This window comes from Micropterus salmoides, unplaced genomic scaffold, assembly GCF_014851395.1.
Source record: "Micropterus salmoides isolate LMB-PRFRI ecotype aquatic unplaced genomic scaffold, ASM1485139v1 Ms_hic_scaffold_6, whole genome shotgun sequence".
Lineage (NCBI taxonomy): Eukaryota > Metazoa > Chordata > Actinopteri > Centrarchiformes > Centrarchidae > Micropterus > Micropterus salmoides.
This window is the reverse complement of record NW_024044348.1, coordinates 11,232,084-11,259,059: the sequence shown is the minus strand read 5'-3', so window position 1 is coordinate 11,259,059 and position 26,976 is coordinate 11,232,084. Positions and strand designations below refer to the sequence as shown.

Sequence of the window (26,976 nt, the reverse complement as noted above, 5' to 3'; positions counted from 1 at the left end):
CGCTGTCTCTTGTTCGTCAGCTTGCTCCCGCTGCGGTGGAAATAATACAGGATGTGAATGATTACAACTGAACTGATGCTTAAAACACACTGCATGATCTGTTAGTAGTGGTTTCCAAAGTGGGGTCTGGGGCCCCCTAGAGGGTCCTTGATAGGGTTCAGGGGGGTCGAGATTATCACTTATAATTTCTGTGTATTTTGGTGCCTTTTTTGTAGACATTTCCAAGACTGTTATATTGCTCTTTTCTTAATTAATAGCAAATTTATTCATAAACATGAGTCTGCGGGCCAAAATGTTTCTCCATTTGGGGTCAGCAGGATCCTAATTACGCTAGATATTTTTTTGTTTCTGATCATGTTTGTGCGTCAGAGCTGCAAAATTGTGAATTATCAAAACTGTGTAACTAGTCGCTCAGCACATAGAGAGGGAGGCAGAGAGGCAGAGAAAGAGAGATAGAGAGAGCTATTACACATCAGCATGACAGGAGAGACAGAGGGGGAGCGTGTGTGTGTGAGTGAGAGAGAGAAAGGGAGAGAGAGAGAGAGAGAGAGGTGCCATGTGCTTCCTGTCTACAAGCCATTCACCTCCCCGGGATCCAGCGGGATGGAGGTGTCTGCTGCTGCCTGCACTAAAATAAACTGAAATAAAGACTCCAGCTCAGAGTTCCTACTGTCAGACCGCCTTGACAGTGGCATCGTGCCTCTCTGGACCCACCGGACTTGCATTTCCATCTATTTGTTCATATTAATTATCATTTTTCCATCCCAAACCCTGTTGGAGTGTGTCGTCTTTTTAGGAGAGAAAGGTACGTTTTCTTAATCAAAATTTCGACTTTGATCTAGAATGCAAAATGTGTTTTATAACTTGTCAAATGTTGTTTAGTCAATCACTCTAAAGTAGTTTTATCCATGCCAGTTGTGTAAGAATCATTAAAGCCGCTGCGGGCTGTTTACGCATATTGTAGCGGCCTTTGTAAAGCCAATGACGAGATGCAAAAAGTAGCCAAAGTATGCGCAGGTGAACGTGAGACAGGCCTGCTTCAACCTAATTTCCAGTAACTGGCTGAGGCTTATCTGCGCAGAAGCTTTAATTATATATAGGGCTAGTCTTTTATTAACAATGCGAGGACGCGCTCTTAGATCTGTGTAATTACCAGGAAAGCAGCTTATAGTTGTTCTTTTCTCTCTGCTAAGCGCATTGGCGCAGCTCAGGCTGCATTTTCCTTCTGCTCTTATCTGCGTATAAGGATCTTATGTGACTCTTAAGTAGTTGCCCCATAAGCACTGAGCCGATTTGAAGATAAGAGGAGGAGCAGATCCACCTCCACGCAGGAACCCGGATAACCTGAGAGAGGAGGCCGAAGGCACTGAAGAATGAACCGATACGAGAAATAATTAACAAGATGTCTGATTGATTTCACTATTCAGTATAACGGCCGGCAAACGCCTAATGTTAGTTATAATTGCTAATTTAAAATTATTGTTTATTATTGTTGTTGTTGTTGTTGTTGTTGTTGTTAGGCCTATTGTTCTCATAAAATAAAAATTAGAGGGCCACACAGCTACATAATACTAATTATTATAATCTAAAAATAATGATATTATTATTATTAATATTAATCTATTCACCAGATTTAATTTGTTTAAAACATGATAGGTTACTTCTTTCAGAATACGTCTATTTGATTTACATTTTGGTATATTTTTGTATTTCTCAAACATATTTATTTTGTTTTTTGTACCACTTTTTAAAAAATAATAATTTCGAGCACTGAAAATATTGTGATTTTGCATATTATCAAACAACCCCCCTGTTCACTCCAGTTTTCTCTTTGACTGACAGGCTTCCAGGGATGGAGTCGATGCCCGGACAGCTTCGAGACGCGGGACGAGACGCCAGCTCTTCTCCCACTTTAAAGCAGGACGCACAGAGCTTCTCCGGGCCCAGCTCCCTCAAACCAAACCAAGTGAGTGAGACCTCCCTGTACGGAGTGCCCATCGTATGTCTGGTCATAGACGGTAAGGAGAGACTCTGCCTGGCGCAGATTTCTAACACCCTGCTGAAAAACTACAGTTACAACGAGATACATAACCGCCGGGTTGCTTTGGGCATCACCTGTGTGCAGTGCACCCCCGTGCAGCTGGAGCTCCTGCGGCGTGCCGGGGCCATGCCCATTTCCTCCAGGCGTTGCGGCATGATCACCAAGCGGGAGGCCGAGAGGCTCTGCAAGTCCTTCCTGGGAGCGCACAGTCCCCCAAAGCTACCAGAAAATTTCGCATTTGATGTGTCTCATGATTGTGCCTGGGGCTGCAGGGGCAGCTTCATACCCGCCAGATACAACAGCTCCAGAGCTAAGTGCATCAAGTGCAGCTTTTGCAACATGTATTTCTCCCCAAATAAATTCATTTTCCATTCCCATCGCACCGCAGAGTCCAAGTATCTGCAGCCGGACGCGGCCAACTTCAATTCGTGGAGACGCCATCTGAAACTGACGGACAAAAAACAATCTGAGGACATTCACCACGCGTGGGAGGATGTAAAGGCCATGTTCAACGGGGGGAGTAGAAAGAGGACTCTGCCGATGAGCGGGTCGGGAATGTCCTCGTCCATGAAATCACAGGCTTCGTCCAGCCTGGCCCAAACCAGTTCCCCTGAGATCCCTCACAAAACATTACGGTGCGACGAAGATCAGGGGAATAATAGCCTGAGTTTGGCGAGCGGCGCACGGACTTACCCAGTTATCCCAGTGCCCAGCAAGAGCTTTGGCATGCTTCAGAAAATCCCCCCACCTCTGTTCCCTCACCACCCCTATGGCTTCCCCGGCTATGGGCTGTGTCCGAAAAAAAGCGACGCTGTGCCTGATGCGAGCAAAACCAATGTCTCTGGTGTGTTTTGGCCAGGCGCGAAGGACACCCTTTACCCTGCTTTTCCTATGTTTTGGCCTACAGCTGGCGGCCTACCCATGCCGCCATACCCGGGGTCTCCACCAAAACTTCCTCCAGAGCTGCCAGGCATCCGGCAGAGCGAGCTCGACTTATCAGACCAAAGCGACCGGGGCGCAAACACACCCAAAGACTCCAACCACCACCCTCACCAACAGCAGGACGGCGGGGAGCGCTGTTCCAGCTCCCAATCCTCCTCCACAAGGAACGACGAGGACAAGTCTGGGGACGAGAACCCCCAGAGGAAAATCAGCTACATTTCGGCCTTCAGACCCGTTGTCAAAGACGCGGAGACCATCGCCAAACTCTACGGTAACCGGGACAGCTACGGGGTGCGCCCTGGCTACCTGTCTCCCGATTTCATCAGCGAGAGCTCCAGTTATAGATCGATATCACCGGACAGGGACAGCGTGGTGGACGACGACGACGACCCGGACGTGGATGTGGAGTCCAACAGGGGACAAGACGAGGAGAATTCGATCCAGATCTCGCCCGGAGGGGACAACCATGACTCACCTGTGCCGGACCCGGTATCATCGGGTGCTGAGGAGAGCCAGGAGCAGCCTGATGCCTCCAGCCCCGGAGCAGCAGCATCATCACCGGAGGACTCCGTGCACAATGGGTCATCAGATGAGGACAGACGGATGCGTAATGGCTCTCCTCTTCATGAAGTAAGATTAGATTAAATGAAACTTTAATGATCCCCGTGGGGGAAGTTGAATTGTCGCAGTAGTGGAGAGTATGATAAGAGTTTATAGAAGAGAGGAGGCCGATAAAAATGTAATCAAGATCAATTGGCATGGCATTAAATAACATCCAGATATATTTGATTGCCATATTTTCTTAATGTTAATAAGAATAAAGGTCAGTAAAGCATTTTTTTAAAGCACATTTACCTCTAAAATAAGTGAAAAAGAATATCCAAAAAAAGGAGCAACAATTATTTGTACTAGCCTATTCAATCAGGATAATTAAAGCATAAAGCCCAGATGTACCTTGATTAGTTTTTTTTTATTTATTCCGTACACATTCGTGTTTTTTTTCCTTTTAGGAGTTCAGTTCATCATCTTCACAACAAATTGCAGGGTTCCTGGTTTTCGGAGGAAAAAGTCCTCAATTATGTGAAGTACCGCAGTAAATTACATATAATTGGTCTGCGTTATTAAATACGAGTGTCTGCTTCATTTTACAGGTGTGTGCTAGTGAGAACGACGGCCACGTGCTCCTGAACGAGCCTTCGTCGTTTGGGTCGAAACAATCGAGCAGCCCCCGCAGATCCAACGGTAATTACTTAACCAATGTATGGCTTGGTTATTAACGCAAATTGGGGCGTTGTTGTCTCTTTTAACTGAAAATGTTTTGTCGCCTGTTTATATTTAGGTATTCATCACGTGTCTGAAATACAGAACCAACGCAATGCAACGTCCTATCAGGAGCAAAGGAACAGACAAGGTTTTTAATTGTTTTGTTTTATATATTTTATTATTTTTTAATTCAAATTCTACTCATTCTCTCTCTTTTAGCTGCTTTGCTTTTATTAAAAGCCCTTAACAACACAGTAGTTAGCTATATAGATTACTTATTTTCAGGTTAAATAATGCGTTTTATTATTTTTGTGTAGCCCATGGAGCTTTGCGCATCGATATCAGCGTGCATGAAAGAGATCTGGAGAACATGGCCAAAGGTAAGAGGCTGTTTTCAGGATCAAAAGGACCCAAAAATAGAGAAAAGGTGTAGCAGGTGATATTAATTATCATCAGCAATTATCCCTGTTTTGATTGTAATTTGGGTAGGCCTACATGTATCGCCAGCCAACAAATCTGTATTTATACAGCAGCTAAACGGCTGACAAGGCCTGGTCACCGCATTTAATTAACACGGACATTTAATTGTTATTTTTAAATGTAATAAATTACTCTTAATTAAATATAGGGAATTATTTGCTAATTAGGTTAAATTTCTGAATTTATAAACCCAGTTTTAACTCAACCGTTTGTCAAGGGTTGTGTATTATTATTATTAGGCCATTATTAATATTAAACATTGAATTCCACCTCATTTTAAATGCAGCTAAATGCCCTCGGCCTGCTAAAGATGACATGCCAAAATCTAAATGTGAATTTACATATTTGGCCTAAAGTGTTTCCATAGTTGTTAACCACTTAATCACGAGATGTGGGAGTTTTGACTTATTATTGTAAGAGGAAATCGTTTAGAGGCTATTAATATTTTAAGGAACAGAGCCATAACCCCGAGGCACGGCAGCTAATTATTTTACAACGCTTGGAAAAACCCTGGGACTCCATTATTATCGTCTCAACCTCCAGGCAATGCATGGCAATTACTTTGGCAGCGAGCAAAAGCGAAGCGGTGAAGTGGTTGTTATCAAGGGTGTAAACGCACCTGAAGTCGGTTTATTGGGCTGACATAAATCTTTATGTGCATAAATTCAAAATATATCATCCTCAAATCAAACTAATTGTGACATAGATGAGGAGAGAGAAGAAAAGGGGTTTTATGATTATTTGTGTTGATATTGGTCTTTATTGGCACTATTGTGAATGGTTTCCCACATCCCTGCTTGTTATTCAGATGTAATTTAGGTGTCAGATGGGGTATGTTTCATTGTTTTAGGGTGAATAATGATATTTTTTTGCAGCAGATGAAAAAAAAATTGGTGTTGAATTTGACACATTTTGGGTTTGGGCTTTGCAGAGGAATTGCAGAAGCAGCTTGTGGAACAAGTTGAGCTGAGGAAAAAGTTGGAGAGAGAATTTCAGCATTTAAAAGGTAGGACAAAAGTGAGTCTGACTGCCTGCATGGTGAGTCAAAGCCACAGAGAGATGGGTTTTTGCATCTTTGTTTGGATGTTAAACCCTGTGCTTGCAGCCTTGATGTTAAGAGAACCACAGGTTATTTTGTATTATTTTGAATCCAGGAAATGTGTCTTTAAATTTATCTCCACAATGTCAGAGTTTTCCATCTGATGTGGCCTTCGGTACTCTTCAGATAATTTTCAGGATCAAATGAAGCGTGAGCTGTCCTACAGAGAGGAAATGGTCCAGCAGCTGCAGATTGTTCGAGGTTGGTCTCTCTCTGTACTTTGTGCCTCCATAGATTATGACAGTAAAAGCGGATGTAGATCAATGCTCTTTAAGTTTATGGGGGGGGGGTCGAGCCACAAAAAGCGTTTAAGTAACATAGCCTGTATCAATCCATCGGAACCAACTAGCCTCTAAACAAAAAAGAAAGGAAAAGTGACACTTGCATATTGAAATATTGGCGATTTGTGTCCAGCCTTTTTCCTGTAAACCTTTAGATTTTTTGTCCCGCAGTTGAGTAAATTATTAGATATCAAAATGTGAAACTTAAAACCACATTGTTTTGTTTGCAAAGGTTATTTTCTCCTAAATCATACCCTGGAAAATTGAATAGACAGACCATTATGTAGTGCTGTATCAGTTACATGCAGTAGACAGCAACTAATGCCACCCGCTAAAGGATTGGTTTAATGTTACAGTAGTTTAAATACAGGGTTCAAGTACACAGAGGGGTCACTCTAAATACCATAGGGGCAAACAGCATACATTACACTCCTCCACTTCAGATGCTACACAGCAACTCACATTTTCTTCCCCCTCTTTTTTTGACCATTTTTTATTCATTTTTTTATTCATTTTATTTTTGGATAGACACTTTGTGCAGCGAGTTGGACCAAGAGAGAAAGGCTCGTTATGCAATACAGCAGAAGCTAAAAGGTAATTTTATCTGGTCCAAAAGAGGAACAATACTTGTAATTTTATTGCCTACAAACATAAATATGCAAGTGCTACTTTTTTTTTATTAAACATCTCCTGTGATCAGTTTGATTGAAATTTACATTAAGACAGCATTAAAGCATAGGTTCACATTTTTTGCAAGTCTGTCTTGAAACAATGTGGGTCACTTTAATTAACTTCCGGTCCATTCTGGCTGTAAAGAGATCCCTTCTTAAAGCAATTACAGTGTAAGTTATCAGACCTTGTTCTGTGCAAAAGAAATATAAAAATTTTCAAAGCTAATTTGAGGCTTCATCAATATGAATTAATCAAATCAAATGTCTATTTTCCAATGTTAAAGTCTTTTAAGTACAAAATTTCCTAATTATTTTTACTAACCCTTCACCAAAACCTAAGTGGAAAAGCTGAAAATCTGAGAAAATAAGTTTTTACGCTGAGGTGGAAAAGTTGGTGTACCTATAAAAGCAGACTGAATAAATCATGACACACATGAAGCACGTGACTCAAACGTTCACTGAAGAGACTAAAAATAGTGGCAGATGAAAACAGATCCATGTGGAGTGATCAGGAGACTGAACCTTCCTCTAATTAATACATGAACCATGTTTTCCACATTGTTTTCACCGTTTTAGGTTTGACTGGCACTCTTTTAATTACGTCATCTCTGTGCGCCGTCTTCCACTGCAGTGATTTAATGGTACCCGACTGGAGAATTAACGTTACCATCTGTTTATCTTGATGATGGCAGTGGAGTGAAACGCACATTTACCAGTTTTGTGAACAACCTGTTTAAAATTTACTCCACATTTGGACAAAAAAACCGGCATATGAAAACACAAAGATGATTTTGGATGAAAGACACTTCCTATGTGTGACTCAGACTGCTGATACCTCCACTTAGCTTCAGCTGAATGTAAGAAGTCCTTTTTACACAGAACAAGGACACTGATTTTGTCCCACGTCACTTACACTGAAATTATGTTCAGATCTCTTCTTTTACAGTAGGAATAATTACAATGACCAAAAACTGTCTTAATGTTCATGTGAGTATTGTTTTAATAAGACAGACTTGAAAAATGTGAACCTATACTTTAACAATATTAGGTAAAAAAGAGAAAAAAACAACTTACACCTGTAAATTGAACAATAATTTGTGAGGTTGTTGTCTGCATTTGTCTACATGTTCTCACTGATGGACACGTTCCTCCCCAGAAGCTCATGACGCCCTTCACCATTTTTCCTGCAAGATGCTCACCCCTCGTCAGTGTACCGGAGCCTGCACCTTCAAACCCCCATTGCTGCCTCCGTAGTGCCCGGCATGACCCTGCACCTGACCCCAGCACAGCCAAAAAAAGGGACAAAAAAGACGATACACAGCTTTCATGTGTTCACCTCCCACCTGCAACCCAAGGATTACCAACCTGCTGTATAGATACACTACTGATTTTAGCACTTGAGTGAATACGTCGAGACTCGGAGAAGGTTTTGGCAGCGACCCCCCCCCTCCCCACCCTAAATACTGACCTCTTGAGTAAAACATATCAGGATTTACTTAAACATGGAGGGTCATTTTATGTTGTGAATCAAAGGCCTGGTGATCCAAAGCTGCCAAGGAGTCTCTCTGAATCAAAGTTGTCTGCTCTTTAGCTATTCTGAAAAGAAAAAAACAACACTATATACATATATATCATGTGACGATGTGCAATGGCTTGTATAATTGTGACACTGAGTTCAAATCGTATCCCATTATTTAGCTTTTTTTGCTTGTTTGAATATTTTGAGTTTTTACATATATTTGTTATTTATCTGTCTTTGGTTTAATTTATTGTTTAGATTATTTGTAACACTGTATATGTTGTTAAGCACTTTAAATGGGCAACATTTCTAAATTTGACCATGCCGTCCTATACCAAATTCTTTTTTTTTTTTCAAAAATATGAAGATCTTTATGTTTAAAATAGAGCACATTATTATGAGCACTTATTTCAACGGCCGTTCAGGTTTGACATCAAGCAATGAAATTTCCTGAGTTTGAAGTGATAATTAAAAAACAGTCTTGAGCCATTTATAGATATCATGTACAGTTTAGACTGAGTATTTTAACACAAATCCGATCCCATCATTTTCTCTGTTTCAGGGTTTTTTCTATCATTACATGCATCTGTGAGTCACAACAGACAAAACCAAAACTTTTACCTATTATCTGATGGCCTGGTTTTATAAGACAGTGTATGAAATTTGTGTAACCTGCCATTCACACAGCTGCATTTCATTTTCTCTCATTTGTTGAATTTGGTTTGTAAAAAAAAACACAAAGAGCACTATCAAAATAAACAAATCCTGGTTTCTGACATAATCTATGAATAAGTTTCCCATTTATGTATGTACCCATGTCAATATTAATAAAATGTGAAAGCCATTGTCTGCTTTACATTCTCACTTTCTTATTTCTTTCACTGGTGAGAGCCTGACACCTACTGGTCTACACCCAGAATAACTCCTCGTGAGATGGATCATATTTCCTCTTATTGTATTGGAGTTCAACATGATCTCTTTCATTAGGCGGCTACATCAGCGCGTGACATGTCCAGTCAACTTATAATGTTTGACGTAGAGTCAGGGGAGAAGGCTGATCTAATAGTGAAATCTAATTCTTCTGATGGGAGTACTAATAGATATTGATTACACAGCTCTCGGCCCCTGGATGCTTCATACTGAGACAGATACTCGCATAATGTCACTGACACACAATGAATGTTAATTTTCTGTGAACGTAATTGCCCTCTATGGCAAAGCCGGTTCCCTTTGAATACTAACAAGGCAACACAACTGAACTGCTGTGGGAATGATTGGCTGCTTTACTGCATTTTTATTAAGCTGTTCAACATCAAGAAAAACCTGATTAAGGCTGATATGTGGTGACAATCATGAATGGATTATGTAACGGGTCCCTGGGCCGAGACATGTAGAAGTCCCCCCTTACCCCCCCTCATACATAGGCCTCTTGAGAAAGACCCACAGATTTAAAGAAATGCTAAATTACTTTTAAATCTGTGGGCCTCATTTTTGTCATTTTGTGTCTCTTTGTGGTCATTTTGCATGTATTTGTAGATATTATGTGTCTCCTTGTGGTCGTTTTGGATCTTGTTGCATCATTTTATGTCTCTTTGTGGTAATTTTACATTTTTTTGCTGTTATTTTGAGTCTCTTTATAGTAATTTTGCACCTCTTTGTTGTCAGTTTTGCTGTCTTTGTGGTAATTTTGCATGTCTTTGTGATCACTTTGGATCTCGTTGCATCATTTTATGTCTCTTTGTGATTTGGCGCCTCTTTGTGGTTATTTTGAATCTCATTGCATTGAGGCACAAAACATCTGCGGCTCTTTATGTTGTTTTGCATGTCTTTGCAGTTGTTTTGCGCCTCCTTTTTAACATTTTATTCCCATCCGTAGTTGTTAAGCACCTAGTCATTATTTATCTATGTAGCCGTTCTACTTCTCTTTGTGGTAGTTTCTCTGAAGTTGTTTTGTGTCTCTGGACCTGTGCCTGGTAGGCCCATTCAGTACACCATCAGGCTTTTCTATAACCCTCTAAAGGTGAACTGTAAACTGAGTCTTTAGCAAGTTTAAGGACAGTAAGCCTGAAAGCTGCTGACTCCTTGCAATGATACATTATTTCATGATAATTTCATAATTATACAACTAAAATTTAAAATAGGACACAAGGGACTCAGTCAAAATGTGTCCATATACATAAAGATATATGAATTAAAAAGAAGATGCTGAAGAAAATAATATTTTTAAAAAGTGAGAAAACACAGTAAAACAAAATAAAAATGATATGCTTCATACTTTCTTTCTTGGTGGGTAATTTCTTATGACCTACACACCCCCAATCACAGCATCTCAAAACAAAGGTTTTTATATGCAGTTTAAGGTTGGGCAATATGACCATAAATGTATGAACATATAACACATACCTAGGAAAATAGAAATTAATATTTATACTCACACAATAATTTACATTGTGGAAAATGTTGCAAGTCAATGTGCAGGACTGCTTTAAGACGATAATCGATGTTTATATGACTTTTGCACCAATGTGATAAAGTACTGTTATTTGTTTCATTCATTTCATTTGCTGGAATAACCAGTGGCAGAAGAAGTACACATAAGTAAAAGTAAAAGTCAAAAAAAAAAATTTTTCTCTTAAGTAAAAGGAACGAGGTACTGGCAACAAACCCTACTTAAAATGTCAAAAGTAAACATACAGGAAGTATTTGTCATAAAAAGTGAGTAATATATAAATATCATTTTTGGTTCTGTGAATCTCTAACAGATGATTTTATCCATATCATTCACTCCTAGTATTGTCTTACATGTTCTTAGAGGAAGCTGCTCAGTTTCCTGCTGCTCTCAGGGAAAATGCCAGTCCACAGTGAGTGCATTTACACAAGCTAACATTAAATCCAAACACTATAATATCAAACATTTTAAAAGAAGAATAATGTTTTATCTTCCTGTAGGACATATTGTCTCAGTATTTGCAGTCTGTCCAACTGATTTATTATTTGCTTGTCTAAACACATGTGGTCAGCGGACACCTGCCCCATCAATGGCCCTCAACAATACAAGAGATGCATAATAATATAATAAAACCTCTGTGATTCTCCAGCAGCGGAACAAGTTTGTCAATAAATTCTTTGTATGAACCTCGAGGGAGCAAGCATTTTCAGATAATGGATTTGAGCATAAAGCCTAATGTGTTTGGTCTAATAGTGATTTTTTTATTCAGTATGCAATAGAACCATTATACTAAACAAAAATGTCATTGCTTAGGAACAAATCGGCTATACAGGCTGAGGAGGATCTGGACGTGAGAATTAACTTCATGTTATTTAGGATTTCTCTTCATTTGAAATGATAGGGCGCCACCCAGTGGCTTCACCAATACTAAATCGTTTACCTGGCTTTGAGTTTCTCTTGACATAGTCCTGCATCAGCTTTAATGTGTATGATTTGGACAATTTCTCTTAATGTACTTAAAACTGATTTGATTTGTTGCCAAAAATAAGTAAAATTTAAATGTAATGAGTCTAAAAATGTTGGAATTGGAAAAATATAGCATATTAGCTTTCTATAATTCTATAGCATTTTCAGTCTTAACTACAGTCCTGATTTTGATCTATCTGGGTTTCATACTTGAAAAAAATAGTTTGAAGCTCAAAAGAACTACAAATAAAGCAAATAAAAAGTATCATTGTTCAAGTCTTGTCAAAGGATCACATAACCAAAGAACATGAATACTACTTGATTTTATTATTATAAATCTGGTTTACTGTGAGTAGCAAATTAATGTGTGAGGCGAACCCCAACCATTTAGTATTGCACTTCCAAAAGTTGGCAGAGGCCGAGATATCCTGACTTTTCATCCCTAATATGGGTCACACTTCAGAAATGGTTAACCCTACACTTCATATGATGCAACTTAGTGGCATCGTTTTGTCAAACCCTACCAGGCACTTCAAGTCCCCAGTTTGTAAGGCACGCTTTCTGTGACTCAAACTAAGGGTTATATTTTTCAGACTTCCTGCAGAACCACAAATGACAACTGTTCACAGGTTGAGTAGCCCATCATAAGTTAACTGCTGTAATGGTGAAAATAACCTAAGTTACCATTAAAAAAATAAATAAAAAACCTTATGGAGCCATGAAGCACTAATCTTTGGGGCCAGAATCCTCCCTGAACTTTTTATTTAAAGGACCTCAGCACACAGATCAGCTCACATAAATATTTAGGTAATCACACCTTTTGAAATAATTGTCATGATAATCTTGGTGATACCAGAACTTTCATGTTCAACCCTCTCTGCCCCTCTGCCAAGTTATTTATGTAAAACAATTAAGGGTGAGGTTGCGTTTGTAAGTTGTGATCAACTTCAAAATGAGTCATCATGACAGTATGACAGTATGATGTGACAGTTTTGAAACTAGTTTTGAAACTAGCTTGTTCTCCTCATAACGGGAGGTTAATTACTCTGTATGCCATCTTCTCTCATACTGTATTTTTCAGGTTAAATGACAGATGCAGTATTAATTGTAGCCTCCACACCCCTGTCAAAACCAGATGAACTTTATGCACAAGTATGCATGGTTGAGATTCATCACATAGATCTAACATACAATATTTGATGAGATTCCAATAAATCTATTCGATGACAGATGTTGAGTGTGTCAGAAGAATTCAAATCAGAATATTTCATAATGAAAGAGCAAAGTTTCTGCCTTTAGATGCATCTCTTTCCTTGAAATATTGTGTTTCTGAAAATGTTTAAGGCTCAAAGGGACACTTATACATTCTAGAGATTAAGATTGTTATTTGTATCTTGAAAACCATGAAAATATCTATTAATCCTCATATTCCTCCTTATCCTGCTCAGAATCTTTGAGTACCTAACAGAGTACTATACCTAACAGGGAGTATACAGAATAGGAGGGATTCAGTGATCCACCTCAAATAAATGACGAATGTACTCTGTCTGGATTCAACATTTGTTTTTGTGGCTCTGGCTTTTACATAATTCAGCTATCAAATCAGCAATAATATAACAGCATAATATAACTTGTTTATGTGATAAGAAATAACGTAAGTGATTGTCACATAGCATCAAACTTTCCATTACATCCATGTGTATTAAATACACAATGTGCATTTTTTAAAATAGGGAGCAGCTTGGTTGCAGGGTAGTGGGATTAGCTTTCTGGTTCCAAAGAGCAAGAAAGGACTTAATACAAAGGAAAGGCTCAAAGGAATGTGGTGCAACAGGTCTTTTAAAAGGATCAGTTCACTCAAATTACAAAAAGAAATTATTTCTTCCCTTAGCTAAAATGTGACTTAGCCATGCAGATAGTTTAAATATGCAATTTACCAGCAACATTTCTTTTCAGGAACAATATCCCTGTTTTATCTACCTGTTGGAAATACTGGTACCCTGGATATTCCACAGAAGTGTCAGAGGTTACCCAGAGTAACCTGGATACTGTTAGAGATATTGCTGTTGAAATTTGTGTTAATATAAGTTTTAATAGCTTTGTGCAGCACAAACAAAATTCCGCGCCAGTCATTCCGGTACAGTATGGGTTAAAGCAGGTTAGCCTAAGACAAATGCATTATTTATGTACATTCTCTGTATGGGTTTTCTATTGCAAAGTGTCAGACCTATTTTAGTCTTTCACACAGAAATGCTTTTAGATCACCAGTAGTTAGGTTACAGGCTGGAATGAAGAACAGATTTAAATTGCTGTTGATGAAGAAAGCCTTAACCCACATAGCAGACCCACATCTGGATTTGACGTGTCTTCAGCTTGGCACTGCTGGCCTTTAGTCAGCTCTGGCATAGGGAATGTGAGCCAAGCATGTGGAGGTGTGGCACTGTTTTTAAGATGGCAAACAAGATATGGATTGTTTCTTGATATTTGAGACAGATTAGACTGTTTGGTTCTCATTGTAATAGCCAGAGATGACTTGCATTTTTTTTACATGAGTATAATGTGTACTTAGACCTAGCTATTTGTAGGCTACTTTTCAACAAGTTAAGACTTAAGATATTAAAAACCAGCACCTGTTGTCAGTGATGCAAAGTAACTACATTTACTCAAGTACTGTACTTAAGTACAATTTTGAAGTACTTCCATATTATGTTTCTGCTCCACTATGTTAAAATATTATACTTTTTTTCTGCACTGCATGTATTTATATCACATTCTAATTCAGAATAAGAATCAGAATCGGAAGGAGCTTTATTGCCAAGTAGTGTTTTACACATATGAGGAATTTGCTGTGGTGATAAGGTGCTACAAGTAGACAAACATACAGTCAACATAAATAAATAAATGTGGAAATATATAAATATGGAATTGAAGAACAATGTTGCAGATATATACATGTGCATTATTCTGGGTCTGTGCCGTGTAGTAACGTAGTAACGTAATGGAAGAGAATATTGTGTACACATAAATATATATAAATTGACAACATAAAAATATACAACAACAAAGATCAACAATCAACAACAAATATGTGCGAGGTGCCAGCTCTGAGCCCGACACGAGATGAAACGGTATTTACATGTGCAGGTGACATTTGTATCATTTGCAAGGGGGTAGTGTCAGTGGGGGACCCGGGTCTTGTTATTGAGGCTAGTTGCAGACGGGAAGAAACTGTTTTTGTGCCGAGAGGTTTTGGTCCTGATGGATCGGAGCCTCCTGCCAGAGGGGAGAGTCTGAAACAGTTTGTGTCCGGGGTGGGAGGGGTCAGCTACAATCTTTCCTGCTCGCCTCAGAGTCCTCGAGGAGTACAGGTCCAGAAGAGAAGGAACATTGCAGCCAATCACCTTCTCTGCAGAGCAAATGATAAGCTGCAGCCTGCCCTTGTCCCTGGCAGTGGCAGCAGCGTACCAGATGGTGATGGAGGAGGTGAGGATGGACTCAATGATGGCGGTGTAGAAGTGCACCATCACTGTCTTTGGCAGGCTGAACTTCTCCAGCTGCCGCAGGAAGTACATCCTCTGCTGGGCCTTCTCGGTGAGGGAGGTGAGGTTCAGCTCCCACTTGAGGTCCTGGGAGATGATGGTGCCCAGGAAGCGGAAGGAGTCAACAGTGGTGACCGAGGAGTCACACAGGATGATGGGGGAGGGTGGGGCTGTGCTCTTTCTGAAGTCCACGACCATCTCCACTGTCTTCAGAGCGTTGAGCTCCAGACTGTTCTGGCTTCTCCAGGTCACCAGATGGTCGATCTCCCACCTGTAGGCGGACTCGTCTATGGACTCGTCCCCACCTGAGATGAGCCCAATGAGGGTGGTGTCGTCTGCAAACTTCAGGAGCTTGACAGACAGGTGACTAGAGGTGCAGCTGTTGGTGTACAGGGAGAAGAGAAGGGGGGGAAAGAACACAGCCTTGAGGGGAACCGGTGCTGATGGTCCTGGAGTTAGAGACATGTTTTCCCAGCTTCACGTGCTGCTTCCTGTCTGTCAGGAAGTCTGTGATCCACCTGCAGGTGGAGTCAGGCACGTTCAGCTGAGAGAGCTTGTCTTGCAGCAGGGCCGGGATAATGGTATTGGTCAGCAGAGCTGAAATCCACAAACAGCATCCTGGCGTAGGTTCCTGGGGAGTCCAGGTGCTGGAGCATGTAGTGAAGGGCCATGTTTACTGCATCATCTACAGACCTGTTGGCTCTGTAGGCAAACTGCAGGGGGTCCAGGAGTGGGTCTGTGATGGATTTTAGGTGGGACAACACAAGGCATTCAAAGGACTTCATAACCACAGAGAAAGGGCGACGGGTCTGTAGTCGTTTAGTCCAGTGGTTCTTGGTTTCTTGGGGACAGGGATGATGGTGGAGGCTTTGAAGCAGGCTGGCACATGGCATGTCTCCAGTGAGGTGTTAAAAATGTCTGTGAACACCAGAGACAGCTGATCAGCACAGTGCTTCAGGGTGGATGGGGAGACAGAATCTGGCCCAGCTGCTTTGCAGGGTTTCTGCCTCCTGAAAAGACCGTTGACTTCACTCTCTGTGAGGAGAGAGAAGGGGAGGGGGTGGAGCTGGCCAGCTCTGAGGAGGGAGGGGAAGATGTGGTGGACTGAGGCTGAAGCTGAGCGGAGGAGTCACGGGGGATGGTGTCCGATTGACTCCCAAAGCGGCAGTAGAATTGGTTCAGCTCATTTGCCAGGCAAGAATCGTTTATGGAGTGGGGGACTTTGAGTTTATAGTTTGTGATCTGTCTGAACCCCCTCAAGACAGAAGTGGTGTCGTTTGCAGAGAACTGGTTCTTTAGTCTCTCTGCGTAGTTGTTTAGCTTCTCACAGTGGGGTGGTGATGGCGCAATGGATAAGATGCCTGCCTTTGGCGTGAGAGACCTGGGTTCAACTCCCCACTGTGACCCATCTAACAATGTGTACCTGAGCAAGACACTTAACCCCTAGTTGCTCCAGTGGCATGCGACCTCTGACGTGTGTATATAAATGCTCCTGCTGCTCTTACTAGTATGTTTTGTATGTTGTTCCTCAAATGTAAGTCGCTTTGGATAAAAGCGTCTGCTAAATGAGTAAATGTAAATGTAAATGTTCTCGCACCTCCTTGCTAAACCTGTACTTTAATGCCCTGCACCCGGCCCTGTCACCACTCCTAAATGCCTCCTCCTTTTTCAACCTTAGCTGTCTGAGTTTAGCTGTGAACCAGGGTTTGTCATTGTTATAACTCACCCTGGTCCGTGTTGGAATGGAGCTGTCCTCACAGAAGCTGATGTAGGACGTCACAGCCTCTGTAAACTCATCCAAATTGTTGTTAATTTAATAATAGTCTACAAAATATAATCAACAAAAAATGATGATGTATAATTATAAGTCAAGATAAGACTGTAATTAAAATGACTGAGTAATTAAAATTATGTCCACATCAGTCTGACTATAACATAATAACATTTTATATACATATTATTTTGAAATCGGCCACTCTGCATAATGACAGCTGTAAATTTAACTTTAACTAAGCAGCCTATATTTTGATGCCACTACTTTTGTAGTTTTACTACAGTACAATTTTAAAAGCTTACTTGTAGTATTTCTTCATTGTGGAATTGCCACTTTTACATAAGTAAAACATTTGAGTAATTGTTCCACTACTGCCTGTTGAGATGTGTCTGAAAATATCATTGTAACAGTGAGTGGGGAAAAAAACTAGACATCATCCTTAAATATTTTTGCAAAACCAAATGTGAGTACATTGCATTGTGGCTGTTTGTAGTCAGATATCTATTCTAGTTGAGCATGAAAGTTCATCCATAAAGAAATGAACTCATGGCCCATTTACTCTCTGGATTTTCCCGTGATGAGTGGATGGAGTTTATCACACACTCACACTCACACTCACACTACACCTGACCCCACATGTTACAACACACAATTTCTTTATTGCTCATATTGTGAATTTTTGCACATTCTTTGTTAATTATCCTGTATATTTATTTTTTTGTTTTACTATTATACTAATATGGTACTTCTGTATACTTGCACATTTTTGATCTCTGTACCTTTTCTATATTTTTATATTTATGTTTGTGTTAAGCACCATATTTACCAAGGCAATTTTTCGTGTGTGCAAATATACCTGGAATTAAACCTGGGTGTACTGCTGTTTTTCCTCGCATCATTTGTGTTCCTGAACGCACCCCTGTCGTTGTGTGCGCGTTCACGCAGCGCTCTGCGCGTCCCAGTCATGTGACAACACCTCACCACGCCTGCGCATACAAATACAAGATGGCGGAGAGTGCGGAACTGAAGGTAAGGCGCAGCCTGAAATCATTATAAATTTACTCGGTTACCGAGCGTTAGATTGTGAAGTCGCTCAGTGTGTCAGTGATTTAAGCCTCGGGGGGCTGAGATGTTGTCAGATTTGGTGTTTATCGCTCAAACACAGCAGGAACTTTATTGAATCCGCGAGCGCCAAAGCTTGCGCGAGCATGTTTATGTTGATATTGAGACGCGCTGGTTTGTCTGAACGGACCGTTTTCCTCAGTACACCAGCTCCTGGCAGGGCGGCATTCACTTTATAACCATCCTCCGTGTGTTGTTTTAACACGAAGGCAGCGGCTCACTTCATGGCATGATAACTGTCTCTGTGCGGTTTGTTAAATTACATTTTTTATGAAAAATAACGTCAGCTGGCGAGCATTTGTGGCGCCGAAAGCGTCCAGACTGTCAGACGAGTTGAATATGACAGCGGCTTCATGCGAGTTGGGTCAAGATTAAAAACACGCCATATGGACGGAATATTCTGCACACATGAGTGACCATACAGTTGATATAGATACCTCACATCGTGTCCGAGCAGGGGCTGAGTCTGTCTGCAGTTACCTTGCCCGCTCATGAATACCTGTGATACCTTACCTGTTGATACATGCATAATAAACACATGCTTCACGTAACGGTGCGCTGGCACCGTTTTATCAGCACCGTGCTCAGGTGGTCTATTCTCAGATTTTCATCACTGATGCACCTGGACTTTACTGTGTTTGCTTGGTAGCTCAATGAAACACTGTTTTAATTTAACTTTGTAAAGCAGAGTTGGAACATATGGACAAAAGTCAGTGGACACCGCTAATAATTAGTGAGTCAGGTGTTGCAGCCACACCCATGTGCATTTAATATCCAGCACATAGCCATGAAATCTCCATAGACAAATATTTAGAATTAAAAAGGGGTCATAAAGAGCTCAGTGACTTTAAACATTGCAGTGTCATAGGATGCAACCACAAGTAATTTCTCGAAGTGTCTACCCCAGTAGATCTGTCCCTGTTAATTGTAAGTGCTGTTATTGTGAAGTGGAAGTGCCCAGGAGCAACAACAGCTCAGCTACCTGTCAGACTACATAGTTTGGTAGAGGAGAATTAATGGTCTGTTCAGGGTTGGGCTTTGCCCCTTTTTTTGATGCTTCAGGCAACCGTTTGAGGAAGGCCCGTTGCACAAAGCGAGGTCCATAAGGACATGGTTAGATGACTTTGGTGTGGAGGAAGTTGATTGGCCTGCACAGAGCCCCGAACTCAACCCCATTGAACATCTCTGGGAGGAAGAAGAATGCTGACTGTAGCCAGGCTTTCTCGTGCAACATCAGTGACCCCCACAAATGCTACTTTAGCTAAATGGGCACAAATGGGTGGTCCAACTCCATATAAAATTGGTGGATGCAACGTTGGTAAAACTCGCAAGAAACACCTAGATGTTGAAAGTATCCAACTGGAAAAATCCCACCCCCTCCCTTCAGGCCTCCCTCCAAAGCTACTCCCCAAAACACATTTTCATGTGCAGTGAGTGCACAGGCCGAGAGCGTGCAGGTAAGCAGCTAGGTAGACCTGCTCATCACAGTCCTATGACAGCCACAGACAGCAGATTCTTGTCATCTTTGTGAGCATATGATTTATGCAGGGTGTGTAAATCAAATACACTGTTGGGATGTAAAGAGAATTTCAATAAATATATAAAAACATTTAATAAGTTGCGTACCATAGCTTTAATCCCACGGTTTTAGAAGAGGGTGTCCAGCCAGGTGTCCATTCACATTTGGCCATATAGTGTATCCAGCAGTTATTGATCAGAGTCTTGGGCTATTTTTAGACTTTTCCCCAGTGTGTTTCTGCTGCTTGCCTGGGATGTGTGGATCTATACGTGCTCCTTTGTGCCAGCTGCTGCTCAGCTATACAGACTGTAATGAACAGGTTTTTAGCTGCACTGCCTCTTTTGAAAAGCCAGATGTTCTTACTATATAGCTCACCAGGGCCTGTTTATTACAGGCTTTCCCTGATTAGTGATAGTCAAATGCAGACTTTCACAGCTTTTCAAACTTCAACATTTGCTTGCTTATTCATTTTCATGATGTAAGCTAAATGCTTGTAGGGTTATTTTCATAGAGAGTTATCTAGTAATGTTTTTCTATATTTATAAAATGTCAGAAAATAATGAGAAATACCCATTACAATTTACTAAAGTCCAAGATTACATCTACAGATTGCTTGTTTTGTCTGACAAACAGTCAGAAACCCAAAAACAAATTTACTAACAGTTTACTGACATAAGAATAAGAAAAATCTTTACAATTGAAAAGCTGGAACTTTTGATGAGCTGATTATCAAAACAGTTGCCAATTGATTAATCAAGTAATGGTAAAAAATAATATATCGTTTTTTTCATAGCTTAATAGATTAATTTAATGATAAAAAAATATAATCAATAGCTTAGGTTTTCTTTGTGGGGTGCTGCTTAAAAATGGGTGTTTCATGTCTGCACAAACATAAAGGAAGTCACGAGGCTGATCTGCTTTTTAGGCTGTGTTGACCTCACGCTCTGCTGTTGATTGTACAGTAATGATGAAGTAATGATACTTCACATGCTCCCACTTTATAGAAGCTATTATTTGCATAGATAGTTAATTTCAGTATTACATACACAGCATCATACAACCACGGTACTGTAGAGGGTATAGATCTGGCAAACTGACCTCAGGACTTTGGTTTAGCAGTGTCACATTCTGGTGAGTGGTTTGGCTTCTGCTAACCTGCTTAAAGTGTTATTACAAGATGACTTCCTGTGGACAAAATAGGCTAAGTGAATGAAATTAATGAAGGTAGCAAACAAATTGACAGAGGCATTATCTTCTGATTCAGAGATGCAATTTCAAAATCTGGGAAAGCTGCGTGAGTCTATGAAGAAGATGTCATATAATACGTTCTCCTTTTTTCTGTCCCAAACATGTGTGTTTGTTAAACTTCTGCTGTGTGAGTTCTACATATGTTTGAAATGCTGGTTTGGATTTTTTTCCTAGTTGTAGGTGGAGCTTGACATAACTCCTCAGGAAGATGTTGTTATTTTTTGAATGATATTTGCCATAGATGCCACATTTTGTGACTAGTGTTGGTATTTGCCACTTGCCCAGAGCCTCAATTAAGTAATGCACCAGCCCAATATTACTCCTCTTGACCACTTGCTGTCCATTGTTAGCACATATGATGATGTTTTGAATATTAATGTTGCAAATGTTGCAGGACATCTCACATTTACTGAGCAGTGGGTCCATCTTGCTGATGAAGCAGTGTACACACTTCCAGACATGACATAGAGACATGGGACAACACATTACAAGATATCAGTCAGCTCACAGTTCTGGACGATTCACGGTACAACCACAGTATCTTTAACACTATTGAAAATAAGAGATTTTCTTTTCTTTAGGTGAAAATGTGCAAAAACTTTATATCCATGGTTTGACCAAAAAAAAAGAAGTTAAATCTCTAGAATAAAAAATTGTTCTGGCTGTGAAAACAAATCTAAACATGCAAGAACTTGGTTGTATTAAAAGAAAAGAAAAGGCCTTTCTACAAGCAGATCTTAATTTACATAAAACTAAAGAATAAAACAAGACGAATAAGTAATGTCTTTGAGAAAGTTTTCAGTGAAAGAGCAAGCGTCTGAACTAGGTTGAATTCAGTTTACCACAAACCCCAATTTAAACCTTCACACAAACTATTTTTAGATTTCTAGAGTAGCACAAGGACATTTTTTAAGACTATAATCTTGTCAACATTTTCAGGCAGCAGTTCAGAGACAGCAGTGTTGGATTATGTTTAATTATGTTTTGTTGCATTTAATGCATTTTTCAGCTGCACTTTTCACGCTCAGATTTTTGTACTGCAATATATTGTGCCATGATACGTGGTACCACCAGAAATATACTGAAGCAACAACAAGGGGTTTAGTCTTCATTAACAAAAGGCATGTTTATGCTGTAATGTTACAGTAATCATAATGATGTATTCCCCCAACTGTTTCCTTTGTAATGTGAATATACACGTTAGGTTGTGAAAAGATGAAATAATTAGAAACGAGCCCCAGTAACACTGGTACATCGTGCCATTTTACTGCTCTTTCACACCTGAGATAAAAATGTGTGTTATTTTAATGACTGAATTTGTCTGAATTTCTGTCCATATGCACCATGTGGTGTTTTTTGTCAGCCTCCAGGAGTAGAGCACACTGGACTGGCCTTACTCTTGCTTTGGCTGCAAACATACAACAGTGACAGTGTGTTGGAGGACTCATGCAGAGAATATTAACGAAAAGGGTTAATAAATTGAGTTTTCCAAGAACATTACAGTGCTATATACTGTATATAAACATAGCCCCTATTTGCTCTCTATCATATAGGCCTGCAGCCAATTATTATCTGCATCAGTGACTATCTGCTGTTTATTTTCTCGCTTAATAAATCATTTTGTTCTATGAATTGTCAAGAAATTGTGAAACATGCCCATCACATGTTTTCACAGTGATGCCTTCAAATATCTTGTATTGTCCAACCAACCATTCAAAAGAGATTTTCAAATGCATATGAAAAGCAAAGAAAAGCAACACATTCTCATATATGTAAAGCTGAAAGCAGTAAATGTTCGGTATTGTGTGAACAAATACTGAAATGGTTAAATGATTATTAAAATAGTTGCTCTTACTCAACTGGTGATAACTGCTTTTATTGTTTTGATTTAACACATATTCTAACCCCTTTGATGAACGATTATTAGGATTATTAAATTGATTAATCTGACCAGAGGTTTTTCATTCATTCAGTCATTTGGTCCATGAACAATCCTCACAGTTTCCTACAGCCCATTGTGAATGTGACGTCTTGAAATTTCTTGTTTTTAGCTGACAAACCCATAGACATTCAGTTTACTGAAGAAAAGCAGCACATCTTCCCAATTGAGAGACTAGAACTTGGGAATGTTTGCGATCATCAAAATTTTGCTGATTCAATTTTTGTTGATTGACTAATTGAATATGCTCCTGGTAATTTTGTTCATGGGTGCCTAGCTGTATATTATTATTATTATTATTATTATTATACCTTATAGAGTGAATTGGTGCATACATCTGTTATGCAAAGTCTGTGCTTGTCAAGCCTCTGATGATGCCAGGCCCCCTGTTGCATTGCATTTTGTTTCACAAGAGTCCCGATCCGCCTCAGCTTCTTTGAATTGTCTCCTCTCTTCTCTGGAGCTGCTGCAGCAGCAACCTGGCAATACAAATAACTGTCTGTGCACTGGCGGCTTATAGGTGGAGACAGTCTATTTGTAGAGCCTGTGGCTAGGTTAATCCCTAATGATACAGACCTTCTCTGCTCCCCTACATCCTTTCAGCACCTGCCTTTTACTCTTATTATCATTGTCATTATCGCTGTAGTTAATTATCAGTTTAAAGGGAATTAGACGTTCTCTTTGAAATCACCAGAGTGAATGATAGCTGTTCTCATCTGTTGGTGTATTTAAAGCTTGCATGCATGCATGCGCAGATGTTTGCTCTGTGTTTCAAGCTGATACTGAGTGATTAAGAGTCAGATTTTGTGGCATTCCAAGGCATCATCTCTAACACAAAAGTACTGGAAATGTAAAAATCTGAGTGGTGATAGGTGGATTTAAGATGCATGGCAGTGAGCAGCAGAATGAATAAAGCTCACAGTGTGAAACACGATGCAGATGTTGCATGTCTCTGCTGTTACAGAGATGTCAGAGGTGTTTAACATTGAACCAGCTGGAACAAACTGTTGTAGAGAGTTTATTGCCTTTTTCCTTGCACTCAGCCTTTACTGAAGTTTATCAGTTGGACTGCCAGATAAAGATAACAAACATGCTTTGTCACTTCAGGCTGCATGATACATGTTCAGTGTGTTCAGCCCAGTCAAACCAGCATTTAAGCTCTATTATTGTCCGATATTTTGCCCCGTGAGAGCGCATTTTGTCTGCAGCCATCGACTTCGGTTGGGCTTCGGCGAGATGCCGCTTTTCTTAACTCCTGTGGTGATTTTGTTACTCAGTCCTGTTGCCGTGGAAACATGTCACATTTGAGATAGACGTGGTTGGGTTGCAGTTTGGAGCTCAATTGTGTGTTTCCAACTGGAAGAGAAAGACAGGCATTTCACTGGCCACACTCCTGGCAGATTTATTTGTGTTTTAAATATTAGAATATGAGAGAGATTTTGGTGTGAATCAAGAGGGATAAATTAATGTAGAATATCATGTGAAAAGCCTGTCAGAGAATATTTCTTTATCCTGCTGCAGGCTTTAGCAGTCTGGTGTGTTTGTCAGACCCTGGCGTTCATAAATCTCTCCACCCGAGGCACACAGCTTTGTGCAACTTGCGTAATTAGTTGTACTGTCACTTTTGTAGTTTGTGACTCATAATTCACCCATCATTTGGCGCTGCAATGTGTCATAATTTGTTTGTGTACGACATGCTTCAAGATTAGCTGTGGTTTTTCAGTAAATCTTGAGTTTATGCGTAATGTCCTACTACCTTGGTGCAGTACGTTAGACTTCATGTTGCCAATAACACCTGATAGCAGTAACCGGATAGAAACAATCACTTGAAAGGAATTTGGAGCATTTTGTTGCATAAATTTAATGCAAATGCAAAGTTAATGAGGAAAAAGTTTTTCTTGAAACTTGTGCTTTCACATACAGACTTTATATTTATTGTTACTGTATACTGTGTGAAGATAAGTATAAACATGAAAGTATTTTCTAATTTACAGATAAAGTAATTTAATTAATAGCGGGGCTTGTCTAACTGGTTATGGTTAGTATTATAAGTTTGACTGGACAATAGTCTACTATATTATTAACTGTAGAGTTAATATACAATATGTAATTTAGGATTTTGCATTACACGTGTGTAATCTGGGGTGTTCGTCCAGTTGTTACTGCCTGCCTGCAGGTAAAAGGCACAATGAAACTGCAAGGATTGAAAAGAAATGGCATCTTATTTTAAGAAACGCTCAATAAAAGATAAACAAACATTTAGTATCAGGCTATGTCATTAAGTAAAAAAGAAAGACACTTGTACTCTGCATATGCCCAGGTGTCTTTCTTAGCAAACAGTTTTCTCTCACATGTCTGTTTGTAATGTCATATCATGGCACCTGCAGCCTCACAACCTCATGTCACGGGTGATGAAGTGAGTGTGAATCTGAAAGAATGAAGCCAACTGGTAAAGATGTTTCTGTTGAGTCCTCAACAGCCAGCTTGAAGGGTTAATGGTTAATAATAGATATGAGTGCATGCTGTGGCCTCTCCAGTGACCTGTAACCTGAGGGACTGCAGCTTAAGACATTTATTCACCAAACCATCTTCATTCTTTAGGAAGTAGCATGCTGTGAGCGGAAAGTCCCTCTGCTTTTTTAAGAAAACAGGATTGCATGCTTTGCTTGAAGGATAGAATGAAATGATGACAGTGATGACCCAGTGGGTCGCCTCTTACCTGTTGAATAATGGCCTTGGTGGTTGATTGTGCATTCAGTACATTTGAGTGTTTATAGCATTATGCAATAAACATATTTCTAGGAAGTGATCAGCTCTGTGTGATAACAGCAGGTCTCTGTAGGGAGCCAAAATAAAAATGCCCATCAAAATTAATGGTAATCTCTTAGAGCCAGTGCTTGGTTTTTTCCACAGTAGTGCCTGTAATAATGAATTAATTTCCTTTTTATTTTCTGATCTTTGACTAATCAGTTAGTTCAGGTTGTGCGGTGAAAGTGGAGTGAAGAAGGGCCGTACAGTTTACGAGACGGTAGCAGGAGTAATGATAAAGTAGTGAGAAAATGCCATTTAGGTTAAAACCATAATTAACAGACCATAAGACCATAATTATAGGACCCTCTTGAAAATGAGATGATGCATCTCAAGAGGCTATCCTTTAAGAAATTCACAAACAGTGAAACATTTAGTCTGTTTTGCCAGAAAGGTCTGGTAGAAAAATATGCTTATTCTAAAAATATCGAAGGATAACCAACCCTAGCTGACAGTGTTACTAGCAGCGTCGCTCGTCATGCCAAAATATGTGATACTGTTATCAGTGAAATTTCACAATGCGTGATACTCAAAAGTATTAAAATCAAAAAGAGAAATTGCACATATAACACACACAGCACACCTTATGGAGCTACTTACTTGCTGTACAGTTCTACTTCAGGTTGACTGTCAGATGTAGGGATGGATTCAGATTAGAGCAACATTTAATTGGATAATTGATTAGTTGTCGACTATTGAACTATTTGGATAATCAACTGATCAGTTTGAGTAATTCTTTTAAGAAAAATGATTTGATTCCAGCTTCTTAAATGTGAATATGTTCCAGTTTCTTTACTCCTCTGTAAACTGACAGTAAACAGAATATCTTTGGGTTGTGACTAGGGATGCAACGATTACAGACTCTGTTGGTACGATTATTGTCAGAGAAATAATCACAGTTTCACAATTATCACGATTATTATGCATCAATTAATTTCACAACACTGGTAATGACTTAAGTTGATTTTTAATATTTAATTACATTAACAATTCTATTTTCATAATATGTAAGTATTATTAATATAAGAGGAATATTCAATTTTATCCTCCATGGGAAATTGTTATAAAGGAGGGGAATGAAATGTTCTGTTAACAACTCTCATCCATACATAGTACAACGTTTTAGTGAAAATGATAGAAAGAAATTGAGTGCAGTGTTAACTGAAATGCAGTTAATTGGTAGCCTATAGTCCTGAAAGTCTATAAGCTCCTGATGTTATGTTGTGTTTTACACCTGGCAACATTTTCTCAAAACAGACAGGAGAAGACAACATGATGTAACGTTAAATGTTCAGTGACTGAAGGTCTTGTGAGGA

The 26,976-nt window shown here is 39.7% G+C and overlaps 2 protein-coding genes across 7 annotated transcripts in view; both read left to right on the top strand.

Annotated features, from left to right (window-relative positions):
* The first annotated feature begins 617 nt into the window (after positions 1-617).
* On the top strand, positions 618-9,141 carry LOC119890753 (SKI family transcriptional corepressor 1 homolog-B-like). Of its 6 annotated transcripts, none has more exons than XM_038702139.1 (9): positions 630-805; positions 1,843-3,613; positions 4,135-4,225; positions 4,323-4,394; positions 4,564-4,626; positions 5,658-5,732; positions 5,952-6,026; positions 6,635-6,700; positions 7,937-9,141. In XM_038702139.1, the coding sequence occupies exons 2-9, from the start codon at positions 1,853-1,855 to the stop codon at positions 8,029-8,031; spliced, it is 2,298 nt and encodes a 765-aa protein (XP_038558067.1). In that variant the 5' UTR covers positions 630-805; positions 1,843-1,852; the 3' UTR covers positions 8,032-9,141. The 6 variants fall into 6 exon arrangements, with proteins under 6 accessions (XP_038558071.1, XP_038558070.1, XP_038558067.1 ...); XM_038702138.1 differs by having other exon boundaries at positions 631-805; positions 7,934-9,141; XM_038702141.1 differs by lacking the exon at positions 6,635-6,700 and having other exon boundaries at positions 632-805.
* An 8,881-nt stretch (positions 9,142-18,022) lies between these two features.
* Positions 18,023-26,976, top strand: part of LOC119890131 (E3 SUMO-protein ligase PIAS1-like) — a 65,168-nt gene continuing 56,214 nt past the window's right edge. Inside the window, exon 1 of the mRNA XM_038701217.1 lies at positions 18,023-18,053. Coding sequence (XP_038557145.1) covers positions 18,030-18,053 — 24 coding nt within the window. The 5' untranslated portion in view covers positions 18,023-18,029. The remainder of the gene's footprint in view (positions 18,054-26,976) is intronic.